General features: G+C 36.5%; 1 protein-coding gene across 21 annotated transcripts in view; it reads left to right on the top strand.

Moving 5' to 3' along the window:
• The window catches only part of SLCO6A1 (solute carrier organic anion transporter family member 6A1), a 127,097-nt gene that overhangs the window by 42,471 nt on the left and 64,331 nt on the right, over window positions 1-20,295 (top strand). For all 21 annotated transcript variants that reach the window (XR_010157290.1, XR_010157291.1, XR_010157292.1 and 18 more), the window contains one exon: window positions 17,806-17,950. Coding sequence is in view for 9 of the 21 variants with exons in the window: in XM_016953555.4 (XP_016809044.2) it covers window positions 17,806-17,950 (145 nt within the window). In the remaining 12 variants the exon portion in view is untranslated. The remainder of the gene's footprint in view (window positions 1-17,805; window positions 17,951-20,295) is intronic.

The raw sequence follows: 20,295 nt of genomic DNA, 5'->3' as shown, positions 1-20,295 counted from the left end.
AAGTTGGATTCCTAGGTATTTTATTCTCTTTGAAGCAATTGTGAATGGGAGTTCATTCATGGTTTGGCTGTTTGGCTGTTACTGGTGTATAAGATTGCTTGTGATTTTTGCACATTGATTTTGTATCCTGAGACTTTGCTGAAGTTGCTTATCAGCTTAAGGAGATTTTGGGCTGAGACAATGGGGTTTTCTAGATATACCATCATGTCATCTGCAAACAGGGACAATTTGACTTCCTCTTTTCCTGATTGAATACCCTTTATTTCATTCTCCTACCTGATTGCCCTGGCCAGAACTTCCAACACTATGTTGAATAGGAGTGGTGAGAGAGGGCATCCCTGTCTTGTGCCAGTTTTCAAAGGGAATGCTTCCAGTTTTTGCCCATTCAGTATGATATTGGCTGTGGTTTTGTTATAGATAGGTCTTATTATTTTGAGGTATATCCCATCAATACCTAATTTATTGAGAGTTTTTAGCATGAAGGGTTGTTGAATTCTGTCAATGGCCTTTTCTGCATATATTGAGATAATCATATGGTTTTTGTCGTTGGTTCTGTTTATATGCTGGATTATGTTTATTGATTTGCATATGTTGTACCAGCCTTGCATCCCAGGGATGAAGCCCACTTGATCATGGTGGATAAGCTTTTTGATGTGCTAATGGATTCAGTTCGCCAGTATTTTATTGAGGATTTTTGTATCAAGACTTTTGAAGTCTTTTAACTAACTTGTTCACTCTACAGATAATAAAAAATAGGGCTGGCTTAGCCAATAACTTGACTAGTGTCAGAGATTGGCACCAGGTATTTTCCTTCTGTTTCTTTTAGTTTTATATTATTTCGTGTTAATTTTTTCTCTGCAGAAGTAAATAAGGCATTTAATGGGATGACATGCATGTATCAACATTATCTTTTTTATTATGTTTAAGTAACTCAGAAGAGAACTCTAGAAGTTGAAAAATAGTCCCACAAACATCATGTTTTGTGGAAAATATCTCAATATTAAATGAAGAAAATCTTTGTTTTTCTAAGTGAAACAAGGTCTACAATATAGACATTGTAGAGTTAACACCAACTTTTAAATAATGATTTGACTTTCCATTTGTTTTCTCTTCTGCTATTCATAACTTCATCCTTTCTGTTGTTTGCAAAATTGTATTTCTCATATACAGATTTTATCACGCCATTTCTCAGATTACTTGATAGATGAATTTCATACCCTTTAATAGGACTTTGAAGATCTTTCACAGTAGCATCAACTGAATTTTCCTATCCCATTTTCTTAGAATTTTATCCCTCTCTCCTCCACATTCCAGCCACTTGGTCTTTCCTGGACACATTAGGTAATTTTATAGTCCTGTATTTTGATAGATGCTAATCTATCTATTTAAAATGTCGTTCTCTCTCTTCTCTATTATAAAAAAACTCTTTGTCAAATTTCACCTTATATTCCCAGGCAAAATGAGTTTCTCCCTCCTTAATGTTTTCATAGATCTTTGTTATAACATAATTTATATATATATATATATATATATATATATATATATATATAGTTATACTGGTTTAATCCTAAAACAAATGTATATGTTGTATAAAATCAGAAATATGTTTACTTGTTTCTATTCTGTGTTTATCTTTTAATCAAATCATAAACCATCCCTCCTAATTAGTTACATTTAATTCAGATTTGTATTTAGTTTTAATTTTTATCAAAATATTACATGTACATATATTTTAACAATACAGAAGCCAATTAGTTATAATCTCTTTCATATTGCTAAAAATTAAGACACAATTATTAAAAACACTTGAGAAAATTTAAACATGAGTGTTTTAAGGTTTTTTTTTTTGTTTTAAGTCTACTGCCAGAAAAGAAAAAAAAAAGCAAGCCAATTCCAATTCTTCTTACTTGGAAATGGAGGATTTTATTATTATTGTTAGACAGGATATAAAACAATATAATGCCTGGTAACAATCTTAGACTTCTGACTAACATCTATCTGAGTAGATAACTAGATGATATCTGATTTCTTTTTGAAGTTTATCAGAAGGTGGCACTTTTAGAATTGCAGAGAGAGAAACGTGGAAAATCCTGACCTCCAAAATGTGGTGGTAAAACTGGCAGAATTGTCAACAACTATTTTGAAACTCTGGAAATTAAGCAAAGGCATACAATAAATTGAAAGCATTTATTCAAGAATTATTGAACATTGGTTAGAAGAGTAGGGTCTGTGGCATTTAAATTTGGGACTGCATCCATTGTCTTTTCTTTCCTCCCTACCCTCCATGTCTTGGTAACAGTGAAGGCTAACAGTCTTCCTGCCACTTGAGGTGGTTGATCTAGTTTTGAGCTCCATGGAAAAGTCCTGGGACATTGTAGTCAGCAATTACAATATTGGTGGCCAGTCTTTGGAAAAGGCCAGCATCGTAGCTACCAGAGGCAGCAATACTTGTTAGGGGTAACAGTAAACCAGCCAAAAATGTAAAAGATACATCTGGCCAATGATATTAGGCTTTGAAAGCTTTAATATATTCATGGGGATCTGAAAGGGTTCACACACTCAGGAGAGGTCAGAGATGGCCCCAGTTATCTACTGGTTCCTGGCTGAGCACAAGTCCTTACATAAACAGAAAGTGAAAGTCAAAGCAGCTTGTAAACTGCCTGAAACTTGAATATGTGATCCAATCCATGTACAGATCCCCTCAGCAAAAAGTGGAAGCCCTACTGACTCAAGATATTTAAGTAAAACCCCTGCCCAATTATTGGGTGGCCATCAAGGTATGCTGACCCAGGGTGACTCCTGGGAAGCCAGGCTTAAAAATGAGGAAAATAATTAAAAATAGAACATAGGCTTCAGTGGCTGCATACTCCTAGGAAGATAGAATTTATTTAATTAGTCCTGAAAAGTAATAAACAAGAGACAGAAAACAGCAATAACGCAACTCCTGAGGATGGGGAAGTCAGAATCCAGAAAAGCTACAACGTATTATTTAAAGTGTCCAATTTTCAACAAAACCTCATGAAAAATGCAAAGAAAAAAGAAAATGTGGCCCATATAAAGAAAAAGTCAGTACAAACTGTCTCTGAGGTGGCTCAGGTGTTGGATGTAGTAAACAAAGACTTCATGTAAACTATTATAAGAATGTTCAAAAGAATTTTTAAAATGTTTGCTTTTTTCCTTTCTTTTTTTTTTTTTTTGAGGCAGGGTCTCACTCTGTCACCCAGGCTGAAACACAGCAGCATGATCATGGCTCACTGCAGCCTCAGTCTCCCTCAGCCCCCCTGAGTAGCTGGGACTGTAGGTGCACATCACCATACCCAGCTAATTTTTAAATTTTATGTAGAGAAATCTCACTATGTTGCCCAGGCTGGTCTTGAACTGGGCTTATGTGAGATATCTCTGATTTTAGATTAGGGGAAGAATTGCACAAAAAATTAGGGGAATACATAACCAAAGTTTCCTTTTATCTTGATAAAAGAGTGGAAAACTGACTGGAAAATAATAAAACTAAAAAAGAGTATTTGGAGGAACTTAACTTTCTAAAGGCCAATTGTCTTTCTCTATTAATTCTATAGTTCTATCCCTCATGGTTCATGCCATTTGGTTTGGATCATTTTCTTGAAATCCAATGGCTGTTTAGAAACTCTTGACACAAGGACAACTAGAAAATCATTCCAACAAAGAAATCATATGTCACCATCATTATAAGACTTATTGATTGGGAGCTGGTTTAAATATACTTCTCCTGAGTGTCTAGGCATAGGTTTTAAAAAATAGTCTTTTCTTGTAATGAATTTTTATTAAAGTGAGACAAAAAACTGGCTATTTTTCGAATGGATTATCTACTCTTACCATGTTTCTTGCAGGTCATTATGTTTTTTAAAACATTTTTCCAAAAAGGAAAGGAAAGAGTTTATGAAAATGTCAGTAATTTTAATAGTTTTAAAGTAGACAAGATAGATGCAAGTAAAATAAAGTATAAAAGCTGAAACAAATACAAAATATTTAACATTTTTATGCAGTTATAATATCCACGAGGTTAAAAGTTATAAACGTAAAAGTAGTTGGAATTAGACTTTTAGAACAGAAGGTAGAACAGAGGATAAGAAAAAAAGCTACCTCTCTATAGCTGTAAGAATAAAATGGATTACAAATATTTAAAAAAAGAAAAAAAACATAAAGTTTGGAGGTTAGGAAAGATCACAGAAAAGCAAAAAGCAAAAAAATAAATCCTGGATGGAATTTGGTAAGGAATAATATTTTATAGAGGAAAAGCTCCTTCTAAATGTGTGGAACAGAGAGCTCAACCCTCTTATCCTTTTTCTTCATCTCACGTGTAAGTTTCCTGCCTTATTACAGGGACTATATATTTGCATAATAGGACTCAGATGAATAAGGAAGTGTCAATGAATATTATGATATTAAACATCTTGTGAACTGTAAAAGACAAAATGAATGTTAGCTATTATTGCTATGTGACTGTTAATTGTTGACAAAATAAATCAAAGGAAGCTGCTGTCCAAATTATTTAGTCATCTTCCTATTGGTAGTTAAAACAATGAATTTCCTTTGAAAGCAAGTAAATAGCTATCATAGAAAGAATAATCAATATAAATCCTATTTAAATAACATAATTTTCAAAACTATATTAGAGAGTGCCAAGATGTCTGACTAGAAGCAGCTAGTGTGTGCTGCTGTCATGGAGAGGAGACAGAGTGGCAAGTAAACACTAGCTTATCAACTGGCCTGTCCAGGAGGACACATTGGGATTCATCAAGGAAGCAACATGACCCATGGAGAAGAGGGAAGACTGAGACAGGACAGTTGCCCACCTGGGATTGGTATAGAACCATGGTAGGCTCCCCACGGAGGGGAAACAGCAAGTGAGTGAGAGCTCCCAGGGTCCCACACTTCTGCCACAGATCTTTGCAACCCTGGGCACAGGAGATTCCCCCAACCCACTCCATCCAGGGCCTCCAGAATGACATGAAGAGCTGCATGGAGCCTGTGCAGAGCTGCTGTTCAGGTACATGCCAAATCCCAGGGCAATGGACTCCTGAACACCCCTATGCTAGCAGCTGTGTTTCTGCCAATAAAGGAGGCCAGGTTCTCTCACATGCCCCCAGGATAGGGGCCATATCCACAGTGCTGATAAGCAAGATGGACTGAGGGCCTAGCCTCCACTACACCTTGCCAGACAAAGTTCACTGGCATGGGATGCTAGCACAGCCAACCCACCCCTGCCTGAGCTCTCAGGCTGGTAGCAGCTCTGTATATCCCTGGGATGGGGCTCCCAGAGGTAACAGACAGGCCTGCTATTTATGCCACTCTACTGCCCTCAGGCTCGATAGGGAGCAATGAGCTTAAGGACTATTGCAGGCCTCCTGCACAGTGTAGCTTCCTTATACAAAAGCGACCAGATTGTTTTCCACATGGAATCCTGCCCCTGTGACTCCTCACTGGGCAGGGCCTCTCCACTTGGGCACCCAGCACAGTCACCCTGCCCCAACCTGAACCCTTCAGTTGATGATGGCTCTGCATTTCTCTGGGGAGGAAATTCCAGAGACAACTCACAGCCCCTCTGCCCTTGCTGCTGCAGTGGTACCACGGTTACTATCCTTAGGCTGGGAAAGAGATAAAGGGTCTGAGTGCTGTACTCACACCTCCAGCATGCCATGGCTGCCCTGTGAAGAAAAGACCAGTCTTTCTTGCCTGTGAGCCCCCTGCTCACTACTAGGCAGGGCACCTCGGCTTGGGCCTGCAACACAGGTACTTCACCCTGGGCTAATCATACCAATTGGTGTGCTTCTCTGGAGTGGAGCCCCAAGAGATTAGTGAAAGGCCCTCTGCTGTTGCCACTGCCAAGATCCTTGCCCCTGGTGCCTCCAAGCCAGGGAGGGAAGAAAAGGCATCAGCTTGCCCCAGGGCTATGATGCGCAGCCCGGAAATGCCAAGCTGAGATCTGCAGCCAGTGCTAGTGGGAAAGGAGCCCACACTCTCAGAGCACTGAGAGAGCATGGCTGCAAATACAAGGAAATACAGAGGTGCTGCATGGCTGAGCAAGAGCCCACCTACTGGCCATGATGCTTAAGTACCATCTACTGGATTGCAGCCCAAACTTCAACACTGAAAATACTTGGCTAATATATCCCGCTATGAAACCAAGCACAGGAATTCTGTCACAAATAAAGATGCTGCACAAAGCCTTGGCCCTCTGAAAACATCCAGAAATGAAGTCAACTGACTCTAGTCAAATTACACCATGGTTAAAGGAACATAGCCCACACACATGAGTAAGAACCAGCACAAAAAGCCTGGCAACTCTAAAAGCCAGAATGTCTTTTTACTTCCAAACAACCTCACTAGCTCCCCAGCAATGCTTATTCACCAGGATGAAATGGTTGAAATGACAGAATTCAGAATCTGCATGGAAATGAAGATTTTAGATATTCAGAAGAATGCTGAAACCCATCCCAAGGAATATAAGGAATCCAGTAAAATGATGAAAGTGATGAAAGCTTAAGTAGCCATTTTAAGAAAGAACCAAATCTAGGTGATACAGCTGAAAAACGCACTAAAAGAATTTCATGACATAATTGGGAGTATTATAGGTTGAGGAAAGAATCTCAGAGCTTGAAGACCAGTGGTTTGAATTAACTCAGACAAAAATAAAAAATAATTTTACAAAATGGACAAAACCTCAAAGAAATATGAGATTATGTTAATAGACCAAATCTATAACTCACTGGCATCCCTGAAAGACAGGGAGAAAGAGCAAGCAACTTGGAAAACATATTGGAGGATATTGTCCACAAAAATTTCCCCAATCTCACTAGAGAGGTCAATACAAAAGTCAGGACGGTGGCTCACACCTGTAATCCCAGCACTTTGGGGGGCCGAGGCGGGCGGATCACGAGGTCAGGAGATCAGGACCATCCTGGGTAACACGGTGAAACCCCATTTCTACTAAAAATACAAAAAATTAGCTGGGTGTGGTGGCGGGTGCCTGTAGTCTCAGCTACTTGGGAGGCTTAGGCAGGAGAATGGCATGAACCTGGGAGGCAGAGCTTGCAGTGAGCCGAGATCATGCCACTGCACTCCAGCCTGGGCAACAGAGCGAGACTCTGTCTCAAAAAAAAAAAAAATCAGGAAATTCAAAGTACCCTTGTGAGATATTATACAAGATGACTATCCCCAAGAGACATAGTTATCAGATCTTCCAAGGTCAATGCAAAGTAAAAAACACTAAAGGCAGCTAGAGTGAAGGGAAAGGTCACCTACAAAGTCAACCCCATCAAGCTAACAGTAGACCTGTCAGCAGAAACTCTACAACCAGAAGAGATTGGGGGTCTATATTCTGGAATTTTAAAGAAAAGAAATTAGAACCAAGAATTTCATATCCAACCAAACTAAGCTTCATAATCCAAAGAGAAATAAAATACTTTTTAGACAAGCAAATGCTAAGGGAATTTGTTACCACCAAGCCTGCCTTGTAAGAAGTTCCTAAGGGGATGCTAAACATGGAAATGAAACACCATTACTGACCACCACAAAAACACACTCAAGTACTATTGACACTATAAAGCAAATACACAATCAAGTCTACATAACAACCAGCTAACCACACAATGATAGGATCAAATCCACACATATGAATATTAACCTTGAACAGAAATGGGTTATAGCTGCCACTTAAAAGGCACAGACCGTCAAGTCGGATAATAAAGCAAGATCTAACTGTATGCTATCTTCAAGAGACCCATCTCGCATGCAAGGACACCCATAGGCTTAAAGTAAAAGGATGGAGAAATATCTATCAAGCAAGTGGAAAGCAATAAAGAGCAGGGATTGCTATTCTTATTTCAGACAAAACCAACTTTAAACCAACAATAATCAAAAAGGACAAAGGGGGGCATTATATAATGACAAAGGTTCAACTCAACAAGCAGAGCTAACTCCCCTAAATATATATGCAACCAACACTGGAATGCCCAGACTCATAAAACAAGTTCTTAGAGACTTGTGAAGAGACTTAGATAACTACACAATAACAGTGGGAGACTTCAACACCCCACTGACAGTATTGGACAGATCACTGAGGCAGAATACTAACAGATATTTGGGACCTAAACTTGACACTTGACCAAATGTACCTAACAGTCATCTATGGAACACTCCATCTAACCAAAACAAAATATACATTCTTCTCATCTGCACATGGCACATCCTCTAAAATTGACCACGCAATCAGCCATAAAGCAATTCTTAACAAATTCAAATAAAATGAAATCATACCAACTGCACTCTCAAACAACAGTGCAATAAAAATAGAAATCGATATCAAGAAGATCTCTCAAAACCATACAATTACATGGAAATTAAACAGTCTGCTCCTGAGTGACTTTTGGGTAAACAATAAAATTAAGGCAGAAATCAAGAAATTCTTTGAAAGTAATGAAAACAAAGATACAACATACCAGAATCTCTGGAACACAGCTTAAGTATTGTTAAGAAGGAAGTTTATAGTGCTAAACACTCACATAAAAAAGTTACAAATGTCTCAAATTAACAATCTAACATCACACCTAGGGAAACTAAAAACAAGAGCAAACCAACTCCAAAGGTAGCAGAAGAAAAGAAGGAAACAAAATCGGAGCTGAACTGAACAAAACGAAGATGAGAAAAACCATAAAAAGATCAATGAAATGAAACGTTTGTTCTTAGAAAAAATAAATAAGATTGATAGACCACTAGGTAGACAAATAAAGAAGAAAAGGGACAAGATACAAATAAACATAATCAGAAATGACAAAGGGGAAATTACCACTAACCTCACAGTTATACAAAAAACCCTCAGAGACTATTACAAGCACCACTATGCACACAAACTAGAAAATCTGGAAGAAACGGATAAATTTCTGGAAGCATGCAACCTTCTAAGATTGAACCAGGAAGAAATTGAAACCCTGAACAGACAAGTATTGAGTTCCAAAATTGAATCAATTATAAGAAAAACGACCAACGAACCAGAAAAGACTCTGCATGAGACAGATTCACAGCCAAATTCTACTAGACACATAAAGAAGAGCTGATAACCAATCCTACTGAAACTATTCTAAAAAAATCAAGGGGGAGGTACTCCTCCTTAACACGTTCTATGAGGCCAACGTCATTCTGATACCAAAACCTGGCAGAGACACAAGTGAAATAAGAACGCTTCAGGCCAATATCCCTGATGAACATAAATGCAAACATTCTCAAAAAAATACTAGCAAACTGAATCCAGGTGCACGTCAAAAAACTAAACCACCACAATTGAGTAGGCTTTTATTTCTGGGATGCAAGGTTTGTTCAACATACACAAATCACTAAATGTGATTCACCACATAAACAGAACTAAAAACAAAAGCACATGATCATCTCGATAGATGCAGAAAATCCTTTTGATAAAATTCAATATCCTTTTTGGTTAAAAACTTTGAACAGGGCCGGGCGTGGCGGTTCACACCTGTAATCCCAGCACTCTGGGAGGCTGAGGTGGCAAATCACAAGGTCAGGAGTTTGAGACTGATCTGGCCAACATGGTGAAACTCTGTCTCTACCAAAATACAAAAAATTAGCAGGGCATAGTGGTGGGTGCCTGTAATCCCAGCCACTTGGGAGGCTGAGGCAGAAGAATCACTTGAACCCAGGAGGCAGAGGTTGCGGTGAGCCGAGATCGCTCCATTGCACTCCAGCCTGGGCGACAGAGTGAGTCTCCATTTCAAAAACAAAAAACAAAAAACAAAAAACCTTTCAATAAACTAGGCATCGAAGGTACATACCTCAAAATAAGAGTCATCTATTACAAACCCATAACCAACATCATACTGAATGGGGAAAACCTGGAAATATTCCCCTTTGAAAACTGGAACAAGACAAGGATGCCCTCTCTCACCACTCCTGTTCAACATAGTATTGGAAGTCCTGGCCAGAGCAAGAGAAAGAAAGCACATCCAAATAGGAAGAGAGGAAGTCAAACTTATTTTCTTTACAGACAATGTAATACTATACCTAGAAAGCCCCATAGTATCTTCCCAGTGGCTCCCAGATTTCATAAACAACTTCAGCAAAGTTTCAGGGTACAAAATCAATGTACAGAAATCAGTAGCATTTCTCTACACCAATAATGTCCAAGCTGAGAGCCAAATCAAGAATGCAATCCCATTCACGATAGCCACAAAAAGACTAAAATATAGGAATACAACTAACCAGGATGTTCAAAGATCCGTACAAGGAGAACTATAAAACACTGCTGAAAGAAATCAAGGCAACACAAACAAATGGAAAAATATTCCATACTCATGAATAGGAAGAATCAATATAGTTAAAATGGCCATTCTGCCCATTTTACAGCTATTTACAGATTTAATACTATCCTAATGAACTACCAATGACATTTTTCACAGACTTAGTAAAAACCACCATTCTAGAATTCATTTGGAACATCATCAACAACAAAAACCCTCAAGAGCCAAAGCAATCCTAAGCAAAAAGAGCAAAGCTGGAGGATGCCACTACCCAACTTCAAAATATACTACAAGACTCCTAAAACAGCATGGTACTGGTACATAAACAGACACAGAGACCAATGGAACAGAATAGAGAACACAGAAATAAAGGTGCACACCTACAGCCATCTGATCTTCAACAAAGCCACCAAAAACAAGCAATAGGCAAATTACTCCCTATTCAATAAATGATGCTGGGATAACTGGCTAGCTATATGTGGAATTGAAACTGGACCCCTACCTTTCACCATATACAAAAATCAACTTAAGATGGATTAAATATTTAAATGTAAAATCTAAAGTATAAAAACCATAGAAGACAATCTAGGAAATACCATTCTGGATGCTGGCCCAGGCAAAGACACGATGGAGACTCTGAAAGCAATCTGACAAAAACAAAAATTGACAAGTGGGACTTAATTAAACTAAAGCGTTCTGCACAGCAAAAGAAACTATCAACAGAGTACACAGACAACCTACAGAATAGGAGAAAATATTTGCAAACTATACATCTGACAAAGGTCTATAAAGAACTCAAACAAATCAGCAAGCAAAACAACCCCAAACAACCCCAAACAACCCCACTATAAAATGGGCAAAGGACATAAACAGACACTTTTTCAAGAGTGTCTTTTCAAAAGAAAACATACACGTGGCCAAAAAACATATGAAAAATGCTCAGTGTCACTCATTATTAGGGAAATTCAAATCAAAACCACAATAAGATATTATTGCACACCAGCAAAAATGGCTATTTTAAAAAGTGGAAAAATAACAGATGCTGGTGTGGTTGCAGAGAAAAGGAACTCTTAAACACCGCTGGAGGGAATATAAATCACTTCAGCCATTGTGGAAAGCAGTGTGGCAATTCCTCAAAGAAGTTAAAACAGAACTACCATTTGACCCAGCAATCCATTACTGGATATAAACCCAAAGGAATATAAATTGTTCTATCATAAAGACACATGCATGCATATGTTCATAACAGTACTATTCACAATAGCAAATACATGGAATCCACCTAGATGCTCATTAGTGGTGAAATGGATAAAGAAAATGTAGTATATATACACCATGGAATACTATGCTGCTATACAAAAATGAAATTTTAGTTTTCACTGGAACATGGAAGTAGCTGGAGGCCATTATTCTGATTATCTGGGTGACAAAATTTTCTGAAACCACACCCCCTTATGACATGCAATTTACCCATGTAACAAACCTAAAATGAAAGTTGAAAACAAAATGAAAGAAAACAAAATTATAGTTCTCACTTGTATTTAGGTCAGAACATTTTGTAGTAGTTTTAGTCTCTGAATCATCTTCTAGGTGTGACTCTAAATAAACTGTTTTTTCTGAAAATAAAAGAGGTGAAATGCCAGCAGAGCTAGCAAAAAAAATTTTAAATTTGCAATTAGCAGCATTTTCTAGAGGAGATATTTTATTCTGATGGACAGATTGATGAGCCATTACTTATTTTCTATGGCTAATTATGGCTATTTAGCATAAAGAATCAAGAACAGATCAAATAAGAAGTTAAATCACAAAGTAAAACAGAGTGATTTATTGGTCTCCTCTTTAACTTATGTTTTCATCCTTTTTGTCTCTAGGGAAAGGTCTTTTACTGGCAGAATCAGTGTCTTCTGCCATGCAAACTTGATTAGGGTAGGGAGTAAATCAATGCTTGAAAGATAAAATTCTAGAAATTAGTTGGAACACTATATGTCCCACCTTCAATAAGCCCTGGTTGAGATTTTACAAACCCTTTCCTCCTTGCAACATTCCTCTGCCTTTATTTCCTCCTCATCATTTGTTTCTGACTTCTATTAGAGGACTATCCTTAGCTTAAAACTACTTTTCTGCAGCCTTTATACCTTATACTTTATATATTTGCAGATCCTACTCTTATTTCAGACTCTTACTAAGTAAGCACATGTAGGAGTACCTAGCCTAACTGGAAAGCAATCCTAGACCAAAATGAACCCCTTCTCGTGTGGAAAAAACCTTGGTTGTAGATAAATTCTGTGATTAACAAGGGCTACCTAATAGCCACAGTACTGCGAGATAGGGATGGTTGAATAGCACTGTCTGCTACTGTACAGCACTATTCTGATTTCTCACTTTTTATATCAACATCTGTCAGAATTGAGCCTGAGTTCACTGCATAAAACTCTTTGTATATTCATTTGTATATCTATCTGGCTTTCACCTTTCCCTGTCATATTTATTTTTAAGAAAAGAAATAGACTTTTTAAAATGCAGAAAATCCTGGGTATTTTATTGGAAGGAAATCTATGGCATTCTTAATATTTGCTATTCTCACAGTCCCTTTCAGAATACAGTGCCCAGAAATATTTCCTTGTGCATTGGTTACCATGCTCTGTATAATGTAATCCAAATGTTTTAGCTAAAACTGTTACAGTTTTTGGCATCAGCACTTGAGCTTAATAAAGCAATTTTTAGATTACCCCTAAACCTGGGAAATGTCCTAATTTGAGAACAATGTCCAGTAAGGACACCTTGTTGAAGAGTGACTAACTAATCTAGTCAATTCCTCTTTTGGGGGAAAGTATGAATAAGAGGAAGAGTGGGAAACTCAAACAACACAACTTTGATATACTGACATAGCAAAAATAAAAGTACAAAGGGCCATTGAGAAAGAGAAGTAAATATGAAGAAAATAGTCACTAGCTAAAATAGACCTAGATGAATACACAATAAGGAGACAGAAGTAAGTTGAATATCTGGGTCTTTGAAGTAATTAAGACTTACTCTGAATGATGTCTCACTTCCTTTTTTCCGTCTTTTTTTGAGATGGAGTCTCGCTCTGTCTCCAGGCTTGGAGTGCAGTGGCGCCATCTCAGCTCATTGCAAGCTCCGCCTTCCAGGTTCATGCCATTCTCCTGCCTCAGCCTCCCGAGTAGCTGGGACAACAGGTGCCTGCCACTATGCCTGGCTAATTTTTTGTGTTTTTAGTAGAGATAGGGTTTCACCATGTTAGCCAGAATGGTCTTGATCTCCTGACCTTGTCATCCACCCGCCTTGACCTCTCAAAGTGTTGGGATTAGAGGCGTGAGCCACTGCACCCAGCCTAATTTTTGTATTTTTAGTAGAGACGGGGTTTCACCATGTTGGCCAGGCTGGTCTCGAACTCCTGACCTCATGAGCCGCCCACCTCGGCCTCCCAAAGTGCTGGGAATACAGGCATGAGCCACTGCGCCCAACCCGTTGTCTCATTTCTTTATGAATGCTGAATTGTTTAGCTACTGAGAAAGTGTATTAGTTTTCTTACTTTTATGTTTAACCTTATGATAAATTGCATCGGTAGAATTAACAGCGTCTGTTCCTTTTAATCTGAAAGAGCTTAAACACATTCCAGATTCAGAAATCTGGAATAGGAGCTGCGATCTGTGTTTTATACCATGTAGATAATTCAAGGCACGCTAAAGTTTGCAAATAACAAATCTCGTAATCCAGTGCAATCCTTTAATTTTATAAATTAAGAAATTAATGTTTATTTTTACTGGACACTTGTTATGTGCCAGAAGTTGTATTAAACCATTACATGTATTCAATTATCATAACCACTCAGAAAAATAGACATTATTGTTTCTCGTTTACAGATAGTGAACCAGTAATTTAAAAAGAATGAGTAATTTTTCCAAAACAACATAGGTTATGCACACACATACACACACAAACACACATATCCATTACTTGTGGCTTAATTGAGGCTAAGAGCATAAGAATAAGTGTTGTATTTGACTCTAAATCCAGAAATCTGCCTAGTGTAATATAATACTTCCTAAAAACGAGATATGGAGAAACTGTGATTTGCTTATTGATGCTCCAAAAATCAGTTCCAGGGCCAAGATTAAAAACTAGATTTGTTTCTTATTCTGCCTGTTGCAGCTAGTACAGACCAATATTTTTATATAAAATCATAGGATACAGCTATAACTCTCTTTAGGGTAAATGTGTTTAATATTCAGTTCTCAATAATTATTTTAAAATAAATGAATAAATAACATTTGTGAGCTAGAAGAACGTATGAAAAAAGCTGTAATTCTCTAGTTAATCAATATTTGAATCTACTACATAAAATAAGTAAATAAAAAATAAAGGTAAAGTAAAAAAACTATAGAATAAATAAAAAGAATAATCTACATTTAAAATTAGCTAATAAAGTAAAAGTAAAGTAAAAAGTAATCACAAAACTGTAATTCAGAAATTTATTTAACAGAGATGCTAAAAAAACTTCATGAAAAAATTAAAACTTTATGCAACATTATTAAAGATGACTGGGATAAATTGATAGCTAAACCATGTTAATGTTTGAAATGACAATATTCATGTATGTTAGTTTTTTCTTAAATAATCTGTGAATCCAATGCAAGTATAATCAATACTATGGCAAAAATTTTATTTTTTTAGAAAATGAGAAACTGATTATACAATTTGTATGGCAGAATAAGGGAATGGATACCTAAAACAAAGAGCACTGGACCTATTTCCCATTAAGACTCACTAGAAAAACCACTGTAGTAAAAACAGTGTAGCATTTCCTTGATATAGATTAATAGATCAATGTAAGAGAACTGAGAATTCAGCAACAGACTAAATATTACACATAAGAACTTGCTATGTAATAAAAGAGTCACTGCAAAGATAATTGTTCAGTAGATGTGATAGCCAATTGGGCTATTTGTGAAAAATGACCATGGATTTCTACCTCCTATTATGTATAAAAGTGATTTCCAGGTTAATAAAATGTGATTAGATAAAACACAGTTAATGTTAAAAATGAAAGAAATACCTCTGTGGTATAGAGGTGGGAAAATGTTAAACAAGATTGCAATAGTATTAAATATGAATTCGAACTTTATGGATTAGATATATCAAGTCAAGGATTTCTGTTCTATGAAAGAAACTGTAGACCACATTAATAGATGGGTGACAGATATCTAAATCCAAGTGATTAATGTTTAGAATACACAAGCAATTTTTAGAAAATCTACCCCCAAATTTCAGGAAGCCTAACAGAGATAGAAAGAGCCAGTTCATACACACAAAAAGAATCCCAATAGCTAAGAACTGTGTAAAGAAAGTTTCAATTAGATTTGAAATTAGAGAAATAGGAAACAAAGCATTGTGGTACTACTTTATACTTGTTACCATTGCAACATTTTGAAAGCCAGCTAATAATACCAAGTGTTTGTGATTATGTTATCTACTTCTGCATAATAAACTACCCCATAACTTAGTGGATTAAAACAATATAAAATATATTTTGCTTATGAGAATGCAATTTGGACAGGGCTTGTCCCTCTCAACTATACTTGGGGTCAACTAGAGCAGCAGTCCCCAACATTTTGACACCAGGGACCAGTTTTGTGGAAGAAATTTTTTCTGGGGTGGAGGCGCTGGTTTTAGGATGATTCAAGCTCATGGCATTTATTGTGCACTTTATTTCTATTATTATTACATACTCACCATAATGTAGAATCAGTGGGAGCCCTAAGCTTGTTTTCCTGCCACTAGACCATCCCATCTAGGGGTGATGGGAGATAGTGACAGATAAACAGGTATTAGATTCTCATGGGGATCGCACAACCTAAATCCCTCACATGTGCAGTTCACAATAGGGTTTGTGCTCCTATGATAATTTAATGCCGCTGCTGATCTAACAGGATGCAGAGCACTCCTGCCACTCACCTCCTGCTGCACAGCTTGTTTCCTAACAGGCCATGGACTGGCCTCTTACTCTTTCTATAGAGGCTGGGGATCCCTGAGCTAGAGTGATCAAAGTCTGGAGAATGGAACCATCTGAAGGCTTGTTTGCTCTATAGTTTTTTGATACTGTCTGTTTGCTAGAATACCCATACATATCCTCTGCATCTCTCTTGGGCTTTTTTACAACATGGTGACTGAGTCCCAAGGCAAAAGTTCTGAGACTGTGAAAGATCCCAGCAAAAGTCATATTTTCATTTTATGACCCAACCTCAGAAGTCATGTAGCATTATTTGTTTCGTTGTGACAATTAGAACGCCTTTCCAAGTTTAATGACCTTTTTATGTGGAAATGACATAGTTCTGGATGGGCATGCTAAACCATAAATATTTCTTTGATAACTTTTAGAAAGTACAAGCTAAATGAAGAAAATGAAACACTACCATCATTGTGGTGGTATAGTCATTTTAGTGTAATCTGATACATTCTGGAGAACAATCTGGAGAAATGGTGGAATAAAGTATGCTAAATCCTTATGCCCTAGGAATTCCTTTCTAGGATATATGCTTCTAGAGACACTCTATCACTGGACCTTAAAGTACATGCACAGGGGTGTTTAATGTAGTGTAGTTTGTGATGGTAGGGAGTTGAAGGCAAGACAAGTATTTAATATTATGGGAATGAATAAATATGGCAGAATCACACTATGTAAAATTAGATAGCACTGAGAATTTGAACTAGTTGAGTTTGCAGACTATGATCACACCTAACAGGGATGTTTAGGGCCAGAAAAAGAAAATTTAAATAAATTAGAAATATATAAACATAAAATAGCACTAAATATATTTTCAGTGAGATACGCATAACCAAGGAAATACAGAAACTAATTTGAAAGTTAATATTTTACTATCTTTTTAATTACTCTGTGTAGTATATTAGATAATAATAAACCATCACATCTTAGCCTTCTAAATAAGTTCCACAAGTTTACCAAAATGCAAAATTTAAATAACTTAATTATTTGTATAGGTAGATTTCCAGGAGTAAAATATAAAACATTTTCTGCAGTCCTACTGGTTTTTCTTGAGTATTGCTTAAATTTTCTTTGTTTGTGTTTTAGTTGAATAAAAAAGACTTGCTTAAAAAAATAAGTAGACAAGCAAAAGTAAGAAGAAATTCTAGATATATGGTTAATAATTTACCTATTTTTCTCTAATCTTTACAAAAAAATTCCAAGCCCATAAATAAAAATTAAAGTAGTATGAAGAGCAAATCAAAATTTAAATGGTCAAAAACAAACTTTCTTTTATAGAATTTGTATATTGGTGAATCATAGATTGCTGTTTGGATCTGTCTGATCTATCTATCTATCTATCTATCTATCTATCATCTATCTATCAATTATCTTTTCAGTTTAGATTGGGAATGGTAAATTTTTGTAGACAGATCATTAGCATTTGGTTCTGTCTATTCCTCTTTATCTAACAAAATAAAATAATAGATATATAACTTATTTTTATTCCAGATTCTGATGAAGAATCCAGTGTTCATATGCCTAGCTCTGTCAAAAGCTACAGAATATTTAGTTATTATTGGAGCTTCTGAATTTTTGCCTATATATTTAGAAAATCAGTTTATATTAACACCCACTGTGGCAACTACACTTGCAGGTAGATTTACCTTCTTATTGTCATTTCAAAAATTTTGCACTGTCTTATTGTATGTACTTATGAAATACTTGAAATAAATAAAAATATAAAGAATTATATACCTAGATATGATTTGTGCAGATTTTACAAATATGAGCACTTTGCCATCATAGTGTCAATATTTTTAACATATAAATCCTTGTAAAAACTTCCGTGTTCCTCCTTTATCCCATTTATCTTCATTCCTTTTCACTGGTAATCACTCTTCTGAAGTCAGAGTGAATCATTCCCATGCATGTTTGTACATGTTTACTGCTTATGTGCTTGTCTATATACACCTATTTCTAAAATTTATGTATCACTTTATATATACTCTTCTGCAGCTTATTTTTTCATCAGAAATTATGTTCTTTAGATTTGTGTTGATCTATATCTATTTAATGCATTTCAGTTTGCTATTTTATTTTATGATCCTATTTTATGAGTATACTATTGTTTATGTATTATCCAATTAATGGATATGTTGTTGCCTCCCACTTTTTCTCTCTTCCAACCAGCATAGTAATGAAAAGGTTTGTTGATATCTCCTTCTGTACATTTGTAAAAGTTGATGTAAGTTTAGACATTGAAGGGAAATTGCTATTGTGTACATTTACAATTTTATGAGATATTGAGAATTGGCTCTCCAAAAGAGGTTGCAAATGGAATTAAATGTTTTAAAGTTTTAGCATTAATAGGAAAGTTGTAAATGCAATGATTTATTTTAGGGTGTAAAAGGTCAAGGATGCATCCAGTAACTTTGAGGATAACCAATAAAGTAGTAGTAGTAAGAGACTATATTAATAGGAAACATTTAATTAATTAAAAAAAGAAAGGAACGACAGAAAACAAAAAGCATGTGGGCAAAATAGAAAGCAAATAAGATGTGCAGAAATCCTGAGTATAAATCTAAACCTTTTATGGAGTACATTTTTTATAAAAGGCTTGTCTGACTGCAGATTATCCAAAAAGCCAAAATAGATCAGCTTTCAATGGCCATAATGACAAATTTTTTCATGAGCATACCAGGTTTGGGGCACTCTGATTAATCAAATCAGCAGAACGTGAGGAGTAAATTCATTCCATTTGTTTCTTATTATATTTAATTAAGGCTATTATCAATGGATTCCAAGAACCAGGGTAAGGCTACATGCAGTATTGACTCCCTCAAGCTCCTGGATCTAGCCAGCTGAACAAATCCTTAAGCCATCAAGGTCTATCTTAAAAAATCAGGTGGCTTTCTCCTTAAGTTTCTCTACTGACCTTTCCACTTAGCCTGAGATATCAAAATATAACAGAATACATTAGCAATTGCAAATTCTACCTTGGCAAGAATGAAATTTGGGGTAATTTTATCATCTGTAATAATGTTGATCAGTAAGTGAGGCTGAGCAGAGTGCTTTCCAGGAATGAGGTGGTGTCATTGATTATTTCAAGTCAAGTCACAGACAAATTTTGCCCTATAGTTTCTAATTGTATTACTCTCATCATAAAGATGGCTTCAGTAAGGCTGTGTATGAATAGCATACCACTAATCTTGCCAGGAAGCTCCCTTGAGTAACTGAGTGTAACTTCATTTTAGAGAAATTTCTAATCTTCGAAGAGCTATGTGATCTGCTGGTGGTGATATAAACACTTGATGATCTTTTATGACCACCCCTATGTTCTTGAATCTATCATTTCCATTTGACAAGTAAGGCTTGTCAAATAGTTATGAGGCTGGTTTAGTTCATCCCAAAATGAGAATATAAGTTCACAAAGTCAAAAGATTGCTGTAAGTTAGGACTTTGGTTTTGACAAGATGGCAGTGTAAGCTAGTAGTTGCTTTTCAAATGGTAGCTGTTTTAGGGAGTCAGTGAGTGTTATACAACAGCAGGTGTTTCTGAATGGAGCCTATATCTTTTATCTAGAGGCTGCAGTCCACGAAATTATCAGTCATGGAGATTTGTAGCTCATGGGGATCATTAAATTTCTAGCAGCTCAAAGAAGAGAGTATGCCACAGCTTGCTTATCAGCTTCAATGTAGGTTTGCGAATTACACTCCCTGTAAGTTAGCTGTTATAAAAGAATGCCCAAGACAGACATCTACCATCTCTGATACCCAGAGTCCAAAGTGACATTAGGTTCCCTTTTGGTTGGAGGGAAATGAGACATTTTTTTGCTTGACTTCCAGAGTAATTGAGCATTGTGAATCCATTTGCATAGTACCCCAGAAACTTGATGTGCAGTCTTTGGGTTTTGTTGGGATTTATCAGTTACCCTTGCAGGTGAAGGTGTGATAATACCAAAGTTAGAGCCATTGAGTCTAAGGCTTGAGAGTCTCTAGC

The sequence above is a fragment of the Pan troglodytes genome, chromosome 4 (genome assembly GCF_028858775.2).
Source record: "Pan troglodytes isolate AG18354 chromosome 4, NHGRI_mPanTro3-v2.0_pri, whole genome shotgun sequence".
Lineage (NCBI taxonomy): Eukaryota > Metazoa > Chordata > Mammalia > Primates > Hominidae > Pan > Pan troglodytes.
The sequence above is the reverse complement of the archived record's forward strand: the minus strand, read 5'-3'. Positions and strand labels throughout refer to the sequence as shown.